This window comes from Ceratotherium simum, chromosome 2 (genome assembly GCF_057802395.1).
Source record: "Ceratotherium simum simum isolate JZ-2026a chromosome 2, ASM5780239v1, whole genome shotgun sequence".
Classification (NCBI taxonomy): Eukaryota; Metazoa; Chordata; class Mammalia; order Perissodactyla; family Rhinocerotidae; genus Ceratotherium; species Ceratotherium simum.
In genome coordinates, this window is record NC_141901.1 from 18,346,599 (window position 1) to 18,365,458 (window position 18,860).

At 50.6% G+C, this 18,860-nt stretch overlaps 1 protein-coding gene across 2 annotated transcripts in view; it reads right to left on the reverse strand.

Annotated features, from left to right (window-relative positions):
• Positions 1–18,860, reverse strand: part of NMNAT2 (nicotinamide nucleotide adenylyltransferase 2) — a 151,755-nt gene that overhangs the window by 12,051 nt on the left and 120,844 nt on the right. For both annotated transcript variants that reach the window (XM_004424947.3, XM_087438812.1), the window contains exons 3-8: positions 18,329–18,396; positions 16,072–16,150; positions 12,434–12,560; positions 10,797–10,877; positions 9,551–9,595; positions 4,524–4,600 (exon numbers count right to left, since the gene is read on the reverse strand). In XM_004424947.3, the coding sequence (XP_004425004.1) occupies positions 4,524–4,600; positions 9,551–9,595; positions 10,797–10,877; positions 12,434–12,560; positions 16,072–16,150; positions 18,329–18,396 (477 nt within the window). The remainder of the gene's footprint in view (positions 1–4,523; positions 4,601–9,550; positions 9,596–10,796; positions 10,878–12,433; positions 12,561–16,071; positions 16,151–18,328; positions 18,397–18,860) is intronic.

Consider the following 18,860-nt stretch of genomic DNA (forward strand, 5'->3'; position numbering starts at 1 on the left):
ACTAGTTCCCTAACAAAAAATCCGGGAAGGGGTTGGACTAATGGGGCTGGGTCCTGATCTCAAAGGGCTGGTCCAGGAACCCAGATCTTGTCCTTAGGAATCAAGAATGAAAATGCCAACTGGCAGGCCACACAAAGAGCTCTTGTGTATTCCCTGGAGAGAAACGATGAATATGTACGGAATTTTCTGTCCATGGAATGTAAGGGGAAGGGGTGTGTCATTGGTCAGAGGAGGTCAGAATTCACTGTGGGCTAATGGATCTTTGTGCCTAATAGGAAATGCCCAAGGGATGAGTTTGGGTTGGGGTGGGGTTGTCCCTTTAGCTGTGTAATTAGATTTCTGGATGGAGAGCATTGGTTCAGGAATCCAAAGTGAAAGAGCAAGACCAAGTAAGTGGAGAGTTTGTGACTGCGACGGAAGAGGCCTTGGCAGTCCTGCCGTAGAACAGACTGTCTCAGCTGGTTCCCAGCCTGGGTGGGGTCAATGCTGCTCCACAGCCCCCTTTGAGCGTTCTCTACAGGGGGCGTGGAGAGACTCCTATTTCTCCCCAGACCTGTTTGATCTAGTGGCTTCTCTCCTGCCTTGTTTCTGAGGATTCTGGAGAATATGTGAGAGACTGGAATGCGGAGTCAGGGCCTAGGACTTGTCAAGCTTTGCTCTCCTTCCCACCTTCTGTTCCCAGTCATGGGCAGACTCAGGGCTTTGGGCTTATGGTCACTGAGCAGAGGTCTGCAGCCAACAAGTATTACTTGGGACACCAAGTAATAAAGAGAAATGTGTTCTGATAAAGCGTTGAATGAAAGAATGAAACCTGGTGTAGAAGCAGGGCTCACATACCTCAACGCTGGTAGTCTCACAGTTAGGAAATGAAATCCCTAGAACAGGCCACTTCCAGGCAAACCCCAGATGGTAGAACTTTCTAGCAGAATAAGCAGGGCTTACCCTGTGCCCAGTTTTGAAAGAAAGACCTTCCCTTTCTAGTCCTTGAGACCCAACCTTCCCCAAATAAGGACAGTGGAATAACTCACTGAGTTCCTAACTAGTTTCCTGCTCCCTAGATCTCCCTTTGTGCCCAGCTCCAACTTGATTTCTAGCAGAGAACAAGACCTTTTAGGAGACGAATTTGCAGGGCAGAAAACAGAACATTTTGAAGTCAATGGCTTTAAACTCACTGAAGAGATTTCACTAGATATCCCTAGGAGAGGAGAGAAAATAGGGGAGGTACCTTCGGAATAAAAAGAAGAGGTTCCGCTGTCTGCCCCCCACTCCCACATACTAGAAAGAAGCTAGAGATCTGTGACTCCTGCCCCCTCCTCCCTCTCAGACAGCATCCCAGGGGCAAAGCCTCAGAAGAAAATGGGGCCTGGTGATCAGAGGTGGTGGGGCCCAAGCTGGGCTTCCAGACTCAGCCAGGAGTCCTGTGCCCCAGGTGGGTGTGGAGCAGAGTGCCACCAACTTAAAGGGACCACGAGGACCACAAGAGACGTCTGTGGGGACCCTGGTGAACCGACGTTCATGTTCAGGGTGTACAAGAGCCTCTCAGGGTCTGCTAACTTCCCATCGTCCCTGTAGGATAGAGATTTGAATTTTAATTTGATTTAAATAAATCAAATGTGATATTTCTGGCACACCTCTGTTGTGGGCTGAGATTCACACTCATTATATAAGGAAACAGCTTCTTGATTCTTTTTATGCCTCTACCTCAGACGCCATGATTCTAAGGACCCCACAGATTGACTGTGGGTTGAATCAGGGGACTAAGCAATCGGCTGGTGGAGCGGGAAGGAAGAGTTTTAGGCTCTAGAAAGCCGTCTGGAGTCAGCCTTGAGGGTTGGCTTCACCCAAGTCCCCTGCTGCCTGGGCTGTGGACTGGAATTCTCACCACCCCAGACAGGACAGATGCAGAGTCCCTGCTGGCTTAGAACTGTTGTGCCCTCTTGGAGTAGCCAGGCTGGGCACCCTGGATCTCCAAGGTGACCCACCATCTTGGTTGGTTAAGGGGGAACATGGTCAAGTAGACGAGGGTTTCACTCCACCTCCACCGTCACATTCCGAGTAAACCAACAGCTGTGGGTTTCTCAGATTTTTCTGTCTTAACCAACATGTCATTTCAGCTCCAGGGACCAATCAGAAGAGGAGAGACTTGAGCTCTTTTTCCTTGTTTTCAAATATCTGATCTGATAATATCAAGAGTAGCCATTTTGGAGAGAAGTTAGAGGACCTGTAGTCAGCAGTCTAACTGAGAGGAACAAAGAGGGACTGGTCGTGCTTCAGGGGCCCCAAATTGTGTAACTTTCAGGCCCCACGAAGCCTGCGTCTGCCCTTGAGAGGCACACATCACATGTCACACTTAGCAAAGAGGCCCCAGAGATTCCCTGCTCTTACAAGCAGCCCTTCAGGCTGCTGCCCCAGCTGCCGACTTAATCCCTCCACGACTGTCAGGGCCTCCCTGCGGGATGCGGCCCCAGGCAATTGCCCAGATTTGACTGGAGTCTTACAAGAGCTTCTCCGAGACCATGTACAGGACTTTGCCCGCATTACTTTTTACTTTCACGGCACTTTGTGAAGTAGAGAGGAAAGTAAAAGTTAATTATGCCACTTAATGCAGAGCTGAAAGATTATGCCACTGAAATCCAGAATTTCACCTGCAGGAAATCATTCAGGGGTGGAGATGAAAGGACTACACAGTATAATTTGCTTCCCTGAAACTCTCCCTCCCCTCTTGGTTTTCCCACAGCCTGTTAGCATTATGCCCTTCACCTTGAATAACCACGTGTATGTCTGTGTGTCTATTTGGGTAAATTCACTTATTAACATTTGTTGTAGGTAACTGAGGGTCACCTGCTAGGCTAGGCACTTTAGGTACACGATCTCATCTAATTCTCCCCAAATCCTATGAGGTAGGTACTATTACTATGCTCATTTTAGAGATTTATGCGAAAAACTGATGCTCAGAATATATTTTGTCACAAACTGTGTTGGAGTCGAACTGGAATTTTGAGTCTGATCCTAAAAGTCGTCTCTCTCTCTCCAGGAACATACGTATGTACATACATGAATAAAGTTCATATGTATAAGTCTTGTCACCTGATACTTGGGGGCAGGGACTGTATTGTATATTTCTTTAAAATCTCAAAATGCTATAGATAACATTCTACAGATGTTATAGACAAAAAAAACCAAGTTGTACTATGTGAGGTGATGGATGTTAACTAAACTTATGGTGATAATCATTTTGCAATATATACACCTATCAAATCATGTTGTAGACCTTAAACTAATACAATGTTGTATAACAATTATGTCTCAATAAAACTGGAAAAAAACCCACCACAACTGAAGACCAGAGGAGTTGAGTGATTTGCACGAGGTCTCACAGCAAATTAATAAAAAGGCACTAGGTCTGGAATTGCTGCCTTGAGAATCCAACTCGCACAGGGGTATGGGACTGGGAGCTAGCACTAGCCCCGGCTATCAGATGAGTGAATGAATGAAAGAACAAGAATGAATGTACATATGAAGGGTGAATAACTTATGAATTAGCTGGTTTAAGACCATCACAGTCAGGGCCGGCCCCGTGGCTTAGCGGTTAAATGCGTGCGCTCCACTACTGGCGGCCTGGGTTCGGATCCTGGGCGTGCACCGATGCACCGCTTCTCTGGCCATGCTGAGGCCGCGTCCCACATGCAGCAACTAGAAGGATGTGCAACTATGACATAAAACTATCTACTGGGGCTTTGGGGAGAAAAAAAGGAGGAGGATTGGGAATAGATGTTAGCTCAGAGCCGGTCTTCCTCAGCAAAAAGAGGAGGATTAGCATGGATGTTAGCTCAGGGCTGATCTTCCTCACACACACACACACAAAATAAAATAAAATAAATCACAAAATGAGTTAATTTAAAAAAAAAAAAAAGACCATCACAGTCAGATCTGGCAACAAAAGATGTCGACTGAGCTTCTCATTGGTATAAGCTTAACTTCCTGGTTCCCTGGATCCCAAGTCAACTGCCAGAAGGATCCTACTGACCTTTTGTCATTAACTTCTCCCCTCTTGACCCTTTTTCTCTTGTTGAGGGAATTCTAGGGTGGTATTTACTACCTCTTCAAAAGGAATCAAAGGAAAACAAAACACACAATAATCTCAGAAGGGCAAAGGCTTTTTTTTATCCCTCCCTCCCCCACCTACCCCCTCCACTACACACCCCCAAGCACTACTTGGAGAAAGTATTCTAGGACTCAGATTGCTTTTTTCCCAGGGGCTTTACAAGAGCAAGCAGAGGAGGGGTGAGTGGAAAAATGCAGTAGGAGATAAAGCTTGGGGTAGGTGAGAATTTTCTTCCATAGTGATGTGAAAGGATTGTCCTCCTGGGAGCTCACAGGAGCTGGGAGACTCAGGCTGGGGAGGGAGGCTGGTGGGGGGAGGGAAGACCAGAGGCCAAAATCAAGTGTCCCCTCCCCATGCTTCCCCACGCGCTCCCCCCCTCCACCACCCCCCACCCTGTAGCCCTAATCTTGCTACTCACATCTGCCTCATTCCAGAGCCCTGGGATGCAGAAGGACTCCAGCAGGTCACTGCCACACAGCAGCAAGATCCGCAGCTCTGAGGAGGGGGGACAAAGTTTGCAAAGGGAGTAAGTGGAGACCTGGGAACTCTTCAACCCTCAGCCGTCTTCCTGATGCACACAGACGTCTCCCAACCCCCAGAGCCCAGTTCTTCCAGCCATCCACGCGCCATGGCGCTCACCTCACCCTCAGGCTCACTTACCGACCACCTTCGCCCCCTGGGGGAAGAATCACTCATTTGGGGAGAGTCTTGGTTTGCACGGTCCTAAGGGGTCATTCCATGCTAAACCAGGGTGGTTGGTCACCCTAACAGAGATTGAGCCAGCTACATGTTTTGTCTAAGGTCTAGGGCTTCTCTCTTGCTCCGTATCAAACTCAAGTGTCAACGGAGTTTGGCTTCTCTGCTGCTGTGCATTATCGGGGTTTGCCTCCCCTCGCAAGTGCCAACCTCATGTGAGGAAGTGGGGGGTGAAGTGTACCCACGTGGTAGCTGAGTTCCTCTTGTTACACGGCCACTGTCCTCAGCAAAGAGCTTGAGAAGCAATGCTGAGCCCTACCTTCCTGACTCCCAGGCACATTTCCTGCTTGTCAGTTGTTTTTCTTCCCTCATTAAGCCCACTCTGAATGATCCCAGTGAGGCCCATCTTGGTTTAAAACAATCAGCAAACTGACTCGCTCATTAAAACTGAGCAATGGGGAAAAACGAATCCTGAGATCCTCAGAACCGTGGGAGAGAGACCTCCACCCCATGTGACTCAGGCTGGCGTGTTTGGTTCCCAGGCATCCCAGGGCCTTCTGTCAAGAGGTGGTGGCCGTGGTCATCTTGTCCAAAACAGTGAGACAGCCCTGCTCTGAGCCTTCCAGAAACCACCACCACCCCGGACCCTGAGGCTGAGAGATGGCCAACATCTCTGCCTGACTTAGACCCCATAGCTAGCTCAGGGACCTGACAAGGACTCTCAGATGGTGAGCTTGTCCCTGCTTCAGGAGTCTCCAGATAGTTCAGTGGAAGGCTGCTGGGCTAACAACAGACAGTGTCAGCATCTCATGGTCCCAACTGGGCAGCCCACCCTCAGGGAACCCCATGGAGCATGGGGGTCTAAACTCCTAAATATTCCCATAGCCTCTCCTCTTGTCTCTTCTCCATGTCATACTATAGCCTAATGACCTGTGTATGCACAGGGACCTTAATTTATCTTTCTATCTCCAAGGCCTGGCAGAGGGACCTGCACACAGTAGGTGCTCAAGACGTATTGAATAAGTGAACAACAGATAAGCTGACCACAGAGGCCATGCAGGCAGGCTGTTTAAGAGCCTTCTGCGCAGTCTGGGATGGCTGTGCTGGCTATCCTGGCCTTTGCTCCTGCAGCATGGGGGCCCTCGGCAAAGTGCTTGCCCCAGTCAGGGGTACCTCCCTCCCTCCATGCTATGCTACGGGGTTGCTGGCCCAGCTCCCATCTGTGGAGATGAAACAGCCTTGGTGTGGCTTTCCCGGGATCCTGTTGTTCCCCATCCCCACTTGGAGCCACCCAGAGTTCCAGGTCAGTCCTCTGTTGAAAGGCTGAGGCTCTGTAACTCTGGCCGCCTGAAAGTTCAGTTAGGCACAGTGTCCAGAGGATGTGCTGGCCCTCAGCTTTCTCTACATCAGTGGTTCTCAACAGGGGGCAGTTTTGTCTCCAGAATTTGTCAGTGTCTGGAGACATTTTGGTTGTTGAGACTGGGGAGAGGGATGTGCTACTGGCATCTAGTGCATAGAGGGCAAGGATGCTGCTGAACATCCGACAATGCACACGGCAGCCCCCACAACACAGAGTTATCCGTTCCCAAATGCCATCCACAGTTGAGAATTCCTGCTCTATAGCCATGAAAATGAACCTCTTTTCTATTCCCAAACCAGAGACTCACTTTCCCACTCGAGTATAATGTTGTATTATTATTAATTTTTTTAAGCCAAAGCACAGAAAATTAAAGAGTGGGGTCTCCACTGTTTCTTGCAGGACCAGAACAGATGAATTTGTCACAGGTCAGAGGCCATAGCAGGGTTTGGGATCCCACGTGTGGCCGCTGGATGGCAGCAGTGATTTCTCCCGGTTTATTGTATGAGACCGATGCGCACGTTTCCAGCCCACAAAGCCTTTGGTCTGGGGCAGCCCCCAAGGAGCAGTCAGCTGGGTAAGCACATGCAAATGGAGCCCTAATGCTGAGTTAGAAGAACACGGCTTTTTCCTTCTCGTGAAGCGTGCAAGGGGATTTCAAAAAGGGGCCGCGTGAGCCACGGGGCCTCACAGCACAGCCGTCTGGAGTCAGGGCAGCTCCCTCCCACCCCCTCTGGGCTCCGTCTTCTTCCCCAGTTCACCCGGGTCCAGGGATCCAGGGATCCAGGTCCGGGAGCCAGAGTCAGCGCTCTCCCGCCACACTCCCCTCCCAGGAATCCCGGCTATGTGAAGCCCAGGCCCTGCGGCCCTTCCCAGCCCCCACTGCGCACTGAGGCAGCCGCCACCTGTACCGCCATCCTGACAGCTGTGGCCGCCCAGCTTTCCTTTCTCTGAAAGCAGAGTAAGATGGGACTAAGACTGGCCCTGCCCCTCACAAGGCTGCCGAGAGAGAATGCACGTGAGGGCGCCAGCACGCAGCAGTGCCCTGTGCAAACACCCACCGCATTGCCTCTGTAGGAGGGGGAACCCCCCAGGGCAGGGACGCCCAGTATACTGGCCCTGGGTGCTGGGAAGGTAAACGAGGTCACAGCTGAAGCCTGGCCACAGTAAATTCTTTCTAGAACAAGGAACGAGAGAAATATCCATTGGAATACAGGTAAAAGTCGAAAGAGTGCTCTGAGCTCTGCTGGTCAGGAAGACTTCCCAGGGAAGGTAGATCCTGGCCAGGTGTGGCACAGCAGGAAGTGGGAGTGTGGCAACCAGGAAGCCAGGTGCCACTTTTTGTGGCACTCAGACAGTGATGTGCTAGTAAATAAAGGATATTAAAATATAGTAAAAATAATTAGGAAGTGAGGAGTTTTGAGTACTCGTTATCTTTGTTTTTAATACAATTTATTTAACTGTTAGTATAATTTAATTTTTAGTATTGGCTGTGTGGGAGATCAGAATTGGCCACCCCAAAATGTCTCTCTTTGACTTGATTATTTTTAAGGACAAAAGACTCTGAAAGATGTCAGCGGTTAAGTGCGTGCGCTCCGCTACTGGTGGCCCGGGTTCGGATCCCGGGTGCACACCGACGCACCTCTTCTCCGGCCATGCTGAAGCCATGCGTCCGGCATGCAGCAACTAGAAGGATGTGCAACTATGACATACAACTATCTACTGGGGCTTTGGGGAAAAAAATGAGGAGGATTGGCAATAGATGTTACCTCAGGGCTGATCTTCCTCACACACATACACACACAAAAAAAGACTCTGAAAGAAATTTTGACCTTTCCTCTAACTGCCAAAAAGAATTTAAGATAGAAGGTCTGTCCCAGGACAGGCCACCACTATGGATAACTCTGGGTATGACAGACTGGGAGGATCTTTGCTAAGCCCATTTTCATCAAAGTTCACTCTCACTCTCGCTCTCTTGCTCTCTCGCTCTTTCTCTCTGTCACTTTGTCTATAGATGGCCAGGCAAACATTTGTTTACCAAACATTTGCTTTTTGATCTCCATGTGAATTGCCTTCCTCCCTTTTGAGGTCCCAAATCACTACCTGCAACATCCTCCTTTGTCCTTATTTGTCCTTAGCTGAAAATGGTATTTAAGTTGGTGGCTTCTGCCATTTTGGCAAGTTATTCAGTTTTTCCTGGATTTCTCCCATGTATACATATTATTAAACTTTCTTGAACTTTCTCCTGTTCTTCCGTCTCCTGTCACTTCAATTATTAGACCAGCCAGAAGGACCTAGAGGGTAGAGGAATAGCTCTTCCTCCCCTACAGCTGTATTTAATAACCAGTTTGCAAAATTTCTGAAAAATCTTACAAAAGCTTCTAGCAAACAAGTATGAGCTGACTCAGGTGCACCACTGTGCCTCAGATCAGAAGACAAGACCCAGAGAAGCTCCTTGAAAGAAAGTCACATCTGCTGGGCCTCCTGGGAGAACCTGGCACTCAGGTAGAGCCCCACCCCTCCCAGGATTGCAGCAGGAGGCCCTGACCTCTAGCCCTAGACAGAGGAATACCAGGAAGGGGAGGAATACTCTGCAGCGGGAAGTTTAAGATTGAGCATTTCTGCTGGACACTAGGCTGCCCCTCATCCCAGAGATCCAGGCATTCCAGTTGTCACTGACCCTCCTTGTCACCTGGGACCTGTGCCAACTCCAGCTCCATTCTGGTGGCTATCTGCTCTTTCCCCAACTTCAGACACTTGTGTCTACCAGTTGTGTCTCTCACCCACTCTGGAAACTTGGAAAGGTTTAGTTTTCTGGTTACCTAGGTTACCTAGGGTTACCTAGGACTCAGCTCACTTGCACGGGTGGGTCAGCTCCTTCCCGTCTGACAGCTCTGTATACTACCCCCCACCTGCTCTGGCCTTGGCCCTCCATGGCCCTCACACAGACAATAGATGCTGTAGCCTCCGCCCAAGGCTGTGGGGAGGCTGTGGAGGTGACTTTCAGCCCCCCCACCTCCTCATCCTCCAAGCAGGGAAATCCTCTGATAAGGAGGCAGGGGTGCTGTTTTGCCTCCTGCACAGAGTCTTGGGCAAAAGAAGGGTCTCTGGCCGGCACTGAAACTCAACTTCCATGTCTTTTGGAAGAGGGAGAGGAGGCTCCAAAGGGAAAATTGCCAATTGATCCAGTCCTACCTCCTGGGAACTGGCCTGAGTCCAAGGAGATGTAAGAGGGGAGATAACTAAGAATGATCTTAACTTGGGAGCAATCCTTCTGAGAGTAGACTCTGCTGCAAACACGACCCAGGGTTTTCAAGCCTCTCCCTTCCCCCACTTTGCCCGTGGTGGAGGCAGGTGGCTCCAAATGTCCCCGCTTTCCCAGCCCCTCTTACCAATCTCCTCGTACCGCATGACTGTGCCCAGGTTGGCATTCTCATCTAGGGAGGAAAGAAAGAACGCAGAAGCATTAGGGATGCAGAACTGACTTCCTGGTACGCAACACATGGTCAGTCCGCCCGGCGGCCTCCTCAGATGGAGTACATGCCAGGGGTGGGGTGGGTGGGAGTAGGGGGTGCGCTTGCCTCCCTGCACAGGGGACATCTGAGTAGAGTGAATGGAGAGTACAGTGCAGCCTAAAGTGGAGAGAGAGTGTCTCCTCATGCTCCAGGGCAGGACTTCATATTTCTGGGACTCTCAGAATTAGACAGCCTCACTGGGGAGCCAATGACGAACACACACACACTCATGCTGAGCGCCTTCTGTTTCTTTCTGTATTTTAGGGAGGCTGGCCACAAGAGCAATGACCTCAAAACTTAGGGAGGCAGCTTTTAGAGTCACCAAGAGGTGGCCCTCTCTCCTTAGGGGTTACCTGGTTCAAAGAACAAGCAAAACTGAGTGTGTTGAGATTTCTCATGTGGCAGAACACAGCAAGAACTGGAGGAAGATGTGAATGACAGAGCCTTTGACATGCACTCTCGAGTGTGCAATGCCTGCATGGGGGTGCATGGTATGCCCCAAACCACAGAGATGCCATCTTGGTCCCCGCCTCCCTTCCTCCTCAACCATCCCTCTTAGTTCCTTTTCAAGATGCCTGAAATTAGAAATCTCAGATGTGGCAGAAGTCAGTCCCAAAGAATCAAAGGAATGAGGTCTAGACCTTCAGCTCTTCTGCAGAGTTGAATCTGGGGACTCTGAAAGAGCCCCAGGGACTCTGTTATTCTCACCCATGCTGAGTCCTTTGAAGAGCAACCAAAAAACAGAGGGCATTGAGGAAAGAGTGTGTGTGTTCTTAGCCTATCAGTAGGAGTACAGACACCGCTGGAGCTGGGAGGACCTGAGGGAGGATGCTGGGCAACACGGAAAACTCTTAGGCATGTAGACACATTCTGTGGTGGATGGGGAAAGAGCGTATCACTGTATGAGGTCTCCCAGGCAGCCCCAGGGGCCCAGCCCCCAACTCTGGGCTCCCATAACAGGGAGCATGGCAGGCCTGGTCACATTCCTGCTCACCTCTGTTCTTTCTCAGTCGTTGCTCTATAAGTGCTCCTCCCGTAGCAGGTGCTGGGGGTGTTTGCTGAACGAATGAAGGGAAAAGGGAAAGAAAGACAAGAGCGAGGAAGAAAGTCCTCGTTCCCTTACCCACAAAGGTGAAGCGCTCCACCGGCGGGCGGACACAGCAGATCCGGCTGAGGCTTTCTCCCACCTTCCCCAAGATCTTGGCTGTGGGAGAGAGCAAGACAGACAGGGACAGAGGGAGAGAACCACTCACAACTTACACTTGAGTCGGCCCGGCATTTGGGCCACTGTAAACAACAGGTTGCACTGGAGGGGGTGGGGGTTGGGTAGCGGGAGCAGAAGGAGGGTAGAGAGAGAGAACAGAAACATGACAGCAAAAATTCCTTCTTATTCTCAGTCCAAGGCACAAGCATTTTGAGCCATAGACTGGAATCTATTTTCTGGTCATGTTTATTACACTGTCGAAAAATTGGAAAATATCTAAGAGGGAAATAAAAAGCACCCGTAATTCCACCCCCAGAGATAACCACCACTAACATGTTGGTATATTACTTATTTTCTTCCATTTTTAATGTGTATGATGCAGATATGTCTATGTAACTTAAGTTGGATCATATTCTGCATTTAAAGGGCATATAGACTGTTTGCTTTTTTCATTTTTTAATATCGTGAGCATTTCTCAGCCACTCTCATCACTGATTACCAACACCCAAATCTAAGGACACTTGGCCTGTGGCAAACAACTCACTTGGAATAATTTCTGCTGGGCTAAGGCATTCCTTCCCATGCAGATGGCCTTTAAAATAATCAGACATCCTATTTTGGCTGAGAGGGATCTGGTTTTCAATGATCTCTCTGGGCTCTAATCCAGAAAATTTTTCTGAGCTCCCACATGTAGTTGTATGCAAACTATGAAATCCTGGCTCTTCTGGTGAATTACCCTGATTGTAATAGACTAATAACATAATACCTTATGGTCTCTAGGCTTGAAAAGTAATTCTAGGCTCTGTCTCTTGCAATTGGCCTGGAAGAAAATATTAGAAAGAACGTGGACCTTGGAATCAGACAGTCCTGAATATGAATTCTGGTTCTTCCACTTTTGAACCGTGTGACCTAAGTCAAATCACTTACCTTCTCTGAATCTCAGTTTTCTCCTTGTAAATGGGAACACAGTATCTCTATCACAGAGTTACTGCATTAAATGAGAACCTGTGTAAAGCACTGAGCACCGTGCAGTAAAGCACTGAGCACCGTGCAGGCGTACAGTGCTAGATGTTGGGTAAGTGTTGGGCACCCCTGCGCCCTTCACTGAAGAGGTGACTAAGAGTATGGGATTCTGGATACAGACTGCCTGGTTTGACTCCTGGCCCTGCTACTTCCTCACTGTGTGACCTTGGGCAAGATCCTCAACCCACTTGGAAGAGGCAGAGAAAAATGCTCCCTTTTGTATCTTTAATTCCCAGTTAAGGCCATTATATTCAAATGCCGAAGAAGAATGCACACCATGACCCCTGTCTCTCTCTCTGTCTTTCTCTCTCTCATTGTGACTCTTTCTCTCTGATGCTCCGTATTAGGAGTTCTCAAAGTATGGTCCCTGGACCAAAGCATCAGCATCACCTTGTTAAAAATGCAAATTCTCCTCTGCCTCCCAGACCTACTGCATCAAATCTTGGGGTGGTGCCTAGCAATCTGGATTTTAAGAAGCTCTCCAGGTGATTCTGAAGTTTGAGAACCACCGCTCTACACCAATGTTCCCCTACCTGCAGTGGGCTTGGTGGGCACGTTGTTGTTCTGGTAAATGGGTTGGGGGGTCTCATTCTGGGGCTGTCCAATCACGGGCGTCATGGATGGTGTGTTGACATTGGAGAGGATGCAGCCGGTCACCCGCTGAGGAAGAAGTGAAGAGTCAGTGTCATTAGCCACAGGACTTATGAAAAGTGTTTCCATTATCTCCAAATGCCGGTCTGCCCGTCCGTCGTGGTGGGGCCACCTGGGGCTGAGGGAGAGCACTGGGGGTGGGTTCTGGACCCAGCTGCACCCCGTGGCCACACCAGGCTGGCAGGAGGCAGGAGGCAGGATAGCTCAGTGGGAAAAGCGTGGGATGGGGTGTTGCACAGACCTGGGTTCAAGTTTGAGCTCTGCCCTCTTCTGGCTGTGTGACCTTGGATAGTTACTTCACTTCTCTTGAACCCCAGCTTAAGAGTCTAACGGAGAGAGGCAACATAGCTGCCTTTCTGGGTTGTGGTAGGATTACAGGAGCAAGCATATACAAAGTGCTCCTAGAGGGCCTGGTACGTGGCAGGAGCTTCATACATGGCAGCCAGGGTTGTAACCTCTGCGTAACATGTATACCTGCCCTCCCTGCCTGCTTCATGGGGCTCAAGTGAGGTCATGTCTGCAACAGGGCTGTGGAGGCTTGGGAAAGGTCATGCAAACACCAGGCACTATCAGCGCCTGCCACCTCTCTAGGCCAGAGATGCCAACGACAGGGCCGCGCCCGAGAGCAGTGCCAGGCAGAGCGGGAGGTGTTTGTGCTGCGGGAAGGGGGGTGGGGTTCTGTGCACTCTTGCAACTGCTCGCCAGTGCGAATACACATTCCAGAGCCAAACGGAAATTCTCTGTGTATTATCCATTGTCTGTGTTATCTGGCCTGCTGCTTCTCTCTAGTGCCGCAGAAAACAGAGAGCTGATAACGCAGCATTCTTCACAGCTGACCCAGAAGCAACCCCCCTTGCCCACGGTGAACGGGGGAGCAGTTTTTGGGCGACAGACAAAGGATGAATTTTCAATCTGTTTAGCTTCACAAGGGCCATTGCTTATTCAAGGCCCCTTCCCTGAAAGCCAGCGTCCCACCGCCACCCCCTACCCTTTCTGGATTACTGAGTCCTGCTGCCAGAGGACCCTCAAGTCCCAGGGATGAGGTGAGCCTCTGAAGGCACCTCTTCCATAGGCCACTGCGCAGCCAGAGTAGCACATGAGTCCTTCTGAGCCCTGGAGGGGCAGGCGTTTGTTTTGTGGGATGACCTGTAATGTTCCTGACAGGAAGAGCTCACAGCAGCATCCAGCCACATCTGGGAGCCAGCTGAGGCCAGGGACCACGGGCTCTTCTCCGCCTGCTTTCTGGGCTTCTCTGCCCAGCTGCAGCTGCGGGAGTGGAAGGGACAGTCTGCCTCCTTCTTATTGTTATTTCACCCTCAGAAAAGAAAATGCTACATTCTCATTTAAAGATTTTATTTATTTAATTTTTTCCCCCCAAAGCCCCAGTAGATAGTTGTATGTCATAGCTGCACATCCTTCTAGTTGCTGTATGTGGGACTCGGCCTCAGGATGGACGGAGAAGTGGTGCCTCTATGCGCACCCGGGATCCGAACCCGGGCCACCAGCATTGCAGTGCGCACACTTAACCACCAAGCCACAGGGCCGGCCCTACATTCTCATTTAATAGCTGGTCTGGTGAGGAATTTCTTCCCCTTGCTGCACGCATTGTTAGGCCCATTTGACTTGTTCTATGCCAGTAAAGAAGAAAAGGGCTGGCCACATGCCCCGCTCTGCCCTCGTCAGCCCTCTATGGGCTCTCACATTCTCAGAGGCCTTTCCAAACATAGCCTTGAGCTACCTATTAAACCCTGCGTCTCTCTCTCTCAGAGAGGTCTACTCTCCATGCCAGGAACACCAGCCTGATGCTAGGACTGGGGAGACCAGGAGTTATTAGAAGCAGCTCCAAGTTCCTGCTCCAAGGCAGGGGGCCATCGTGACCTACATTCTCTGCTGGCCTGTGCCCATCCCTACAACAGCTGGGGCTCCTGACCGAGTTTCTCTGGCCCAGACTCATGCCTCTGGGCATGAGTAACAGAGAGATGGTTGGGGAAGCCTAGGCATTTCGAAAGAAAAACGTAGCCAGGCTTTACTGCTGGTATAGCCGGGGCTCAGGCATGCCTGCGGGGGCCCTGATTCCTCCCTTCCACCACCATGGAGCCTGAGGATCCTGTGTAACTAGAGGGAGCACAGGCCCCCAGCTGACCCCCAGCTGCCATGTAGTGTGAGAAACAAACTTATGTGAAGCCACTGAGATTTTAAGGATGTTTATTACCACAGCGTATCCTAGCCTATCCTGACTGATACACCCTTATGCAGTAAGATGGGATGACTTTTATTACCACTGTTGTTAAGATCAGCACAGAGGAGCAAGTCAGTGCCACCCTATGTCAGAGTCCTTTCTAGGGTACCAGAAAAGACTCAGGATGCGTGCAAGGGGTTCTGAAAGCAGGGGGAAAGGAGATGGGTTTTCTTCAACTCCACGGGAGAAAAAACTTAATAGATGCAGAAAGAGCCAGCTGGTCCCCCCTACTTCTCTGGCTCTTGACTCCCTGGCTGGTCTGGAGCCCTGGAGCTCCATGTCTATTAAAATAAAGCACGGTTGTGTGGTTGGTGGAGTGTGGGGTGATCAGGGGCTGCTGACAGCTCCCTAAGGAGAAGATTCTGACAGGCCCTCTGACAGAAAGCACAGATGGGATGGAGGTGCTCCCTGTGTCAAAACAATGCCATTTTGATTGTTGTTTGGGGCTGGGGAGGCTCTTCATCAGGGTCAGTGGAGGTGGGCAGGATTGATTGGTCTTGTCTTGGTCAGTCAGGCATCTTGCTATCCGTGGTACTACTTTTCATCATGTCACTATGGGAGCAAAGGGGTTGGTATGATCTGTGAAGGGTGCTTTCTGCACCCTCTGGCCAGTGCTTCTGGCTGCTGCCGTTCTCACCTGGCAACCAGCTCTTCAGTCACTGAAACCTGGCTGCAAGCCCCAGGCACCCAACTGTGTTCACTAAGCAGTCGCTGTGTGTCCTCAGATACATCGGCTCACCTCTCTGTGCTTCCTTTTACCCACTAACAAAACAGGGGTCAGGACACTGTCTGTCTGTGGGACTCACGTGAGGAGGAATGAGTGGGAACGATGGTACAATGACTGGCAGATGTGAAGTGCCTCAGTCACAGCATCCTATGCTGCAGTAAGGGGACTGATGGGTCCCAAATAGATGGGGCAGGAGGACCTGGCTGTTTGTACCTCCTCCCAGTGCTCTCTCTTCTCCTGGCTTTCTTTGCCTGGTCTCCTTCTCTCTTCGCTTTCTGAAGTGGACTGTAGTCCATTTAATCCCACCTCGAACTTGCTGCCAGAAGATGAAAACCGCCCAAGTCAGACCCAGCAGAGAGAGCAAGGCAGGGAGCAGCGCCTAGTGCTGCTGTGGGTTCCTAATTCACTGCCCTCCTCCGTGCTGCTCAGGGCCTGGTCTCTGCAATAGCTGGCTGCGAAATAGGAAGCTGCACCAGGTCAGTAGGCCAGCAGCACACTTTCCACACCGGCCTGGCCTCTGTGGTCCACCCGCCCTCCGCCGCGGCCCCGCTCACCTTCATGAGGTCCCGATGGTGCTCCAACACACTGCAGGTCGTCTGCCAGGTGTCCTGATAGCACTCCCATGGGTCCACCCTGCATAATCAGAAAGATGGGCCATCCTCACATTCTTTCCTCATTGGTTCCTCCAAAGCCACAGCTCAGGGACCTTAGCAGACCTGGTCATACCCTGCACTCAGATCTCAAACAAGATAAGATATGGGCTTCAAACACCTCCCTGAGCCTCAGATTCCCCCTCTGTAGCATGAGAGGCGTATGGCAGAGACTTCCATGAATGGATGCTGGTGCTAGTCTGCGCAGGTCTAATCCCAGAACTTCCCACCTGGGGGGCTTTGGGAACATGATGGGATCTTCCGGTGCTCACTTACCCCATCTGTGAAATGGGAATAACAACAGAACTCTCTTGTGGGGTTCTTAGAAGGGCTCAATGAGTTTTATATGGAAAGTGCTTAGTACAGTGTCTTGCTTTTATTCTTACATGCACAATGGGACTTCTCCTCTGGACCTTATAGGATCGTGATGAGGATTCAATGAGCCAGGCCCTCACCAAGTGGTGGCTGCCGTTATCTGAACTGGGGAATCGGCCCCTGTCTGCCTCCCTGTGCAGTGGGGTGCCTCGCAGGCATGGAGGGGGGCGTGGCAGTCAGACAGGAAGGCTCAGACCCGCAGACTGGCCAACCCCTGCTGCACACCAGGATATGAAGTGAGCGGGGCTCCAGCCCCAGACTGATGCAGCACTCTCTTAATTGCCAACTTAACGAGCTGCTAAATTGGGATATTTCTCAAACATTTTCTTAGCAGTTGAGCATTCCCCACCCACCTGCACCGTACACTCACACTTAAGGTTCCCAGAGACGAGATCTCACCAACCCTCAGAGAGTCAGCTTGCCTTGAGCCTGGCTCCCCCCAGATCCCTGACCACTGCCTCCCCTGAGATGGGCAGACACCTAAGCCTGGCTAGACAGGCTTCTCCGTGCCCAGGGGCCCTGCTGCACCCAGCCCTCTCTCTAGAGCTCACTCTGAGCCTCCCTAGGGATCTCAATGCTTGGAATTCTGATTTTCCAAGTGCCTAGAGCAGCGCAGGGCAGGCAGTAAGTGCTCAGTAAATGTCTGTTGAATGAATAAGGGAATTATTTCAGAATCTTCTAATCACATCCAAGCAGTAACAGCCTCTTGCCCAGTATTTTCCCGCTGGATCCCCAGGAGGACATGAGTGACAATGTTAAGAGCCTCATTTCCATTCCTGACTTGACCACAGATGGGCTGTTCGCTCCCAAGCCCCTTGACTTCTCCGGGCCTGTTTGTCACCTGAGAAAAGACAGCTGTCTCTCTAGCTAACCCGTATCTTGGGAGGATGAGAAAGTCTATAAAGGGCATGTGCTTCTCACACAAATCACTGCACACAAAGGGCAGGGATCACTGTTTAATTATGATTGTGGCCTCCCTCCACTGCTCTCATTTCCACCCACCCCATCTCTTCTCTCCTGACTCTCTGCATCCCTCACTCCGAGGTCAGCTTCCTTTCAGTTCTTGCTGTTTATGGAAACCTCTAGGTGCCGCTTATTTTTCCATGGGGGGAAATTATAGTATAAATGGTGTGCCATTATTTTTTAAAAACATCATCTTCTCATGCAAATTATAACTGTAGGAACTTGGGGAGCATAATTAGCATAATTAGTGGAAGCCTGCTTTAATTACACTGCAAGTTCAGCAGATAACGGGGGTGTCTGCCATCTTAGCGAGGGACCGTGCAGGGCACGTCTGAGGAAAGGCAGTGAGTGCTCGCCGGCCACACGTCTGTCCCATGGTCAGTGTGGTGCCCTAGGGAGCCTGAGTTCAGGAATGGGAGATAGCCAAGGCCAGGAACATTCCCTGAAAGGTAGTGAGAGTTCACGGAAGTGAGTGGGGATGAAAGTGGAGAGGCATTTAGGATTTTCTGGCCATGCCTCACCTCAAACCCAGTGATGTTTTTGGAAGCTCCAAGAATACTCCTGGATCCAAAGGACTCAGAGCAGGTGAAACATTAAAAGCCCCCTCTTTACTTTCATGGACCCCATAGCTTGGTTAAAAAATAAAGTTATCAGTTGGACCACGCCTGAAGGTCTACGTAATTATTGCCTACACGGGGCTAACACAACCCCTGGCCTCCCCACCCCTGCAGGATGCAAATTGCTGCCAGGACACTTCCTCTTTCTCCACACCCACCGTGAGTCCCAGGGCCACCCACCTCTGGCATCATCAGGCCAGCCCTACCTTATCCAGTCGGAATTCTGGACGGCCAGCTGACACATGATGAGACGGTGCCGGCTCGACACAAGGCCCTGGGAAGCAGCAGAGCAATCATTGGGAGGCACACTTCCCTCCCCACAGCCTCCCAGAGACACCATCCCAAGCCAGCCCATTATAAAAGTGCAGCCATTTTTCGGTGTTGACAGGGAATGAGGGTGTGACCCCATTATTTCTCCATCTGCCACACAGACAGGCATGGAGTGGCAGAAGGGAAAGAGAAAGAATAGAGAGCGTGGAGTGTACCACCCCCAACAGGGTCAGTAGGTGAGCCTCCATTGATGAAGCAGCCAATGCACGCTCAGCACAGAGATGAGACTTAACTTGGCAAACGTTGCCTTGTCTCATGGCTCAATCTGGCTGTTTCAGTGACTTCCCCTGGAGCCCATCAAGCTGTATCTGGGGGAGGAAGGGGAATGACTGGGAGAGCTCCTAGATTTTCTAGGACATGTGGCAGGGAGTGGGGCAGGGAAATGAATTTTAAATCAGATTATAAGAT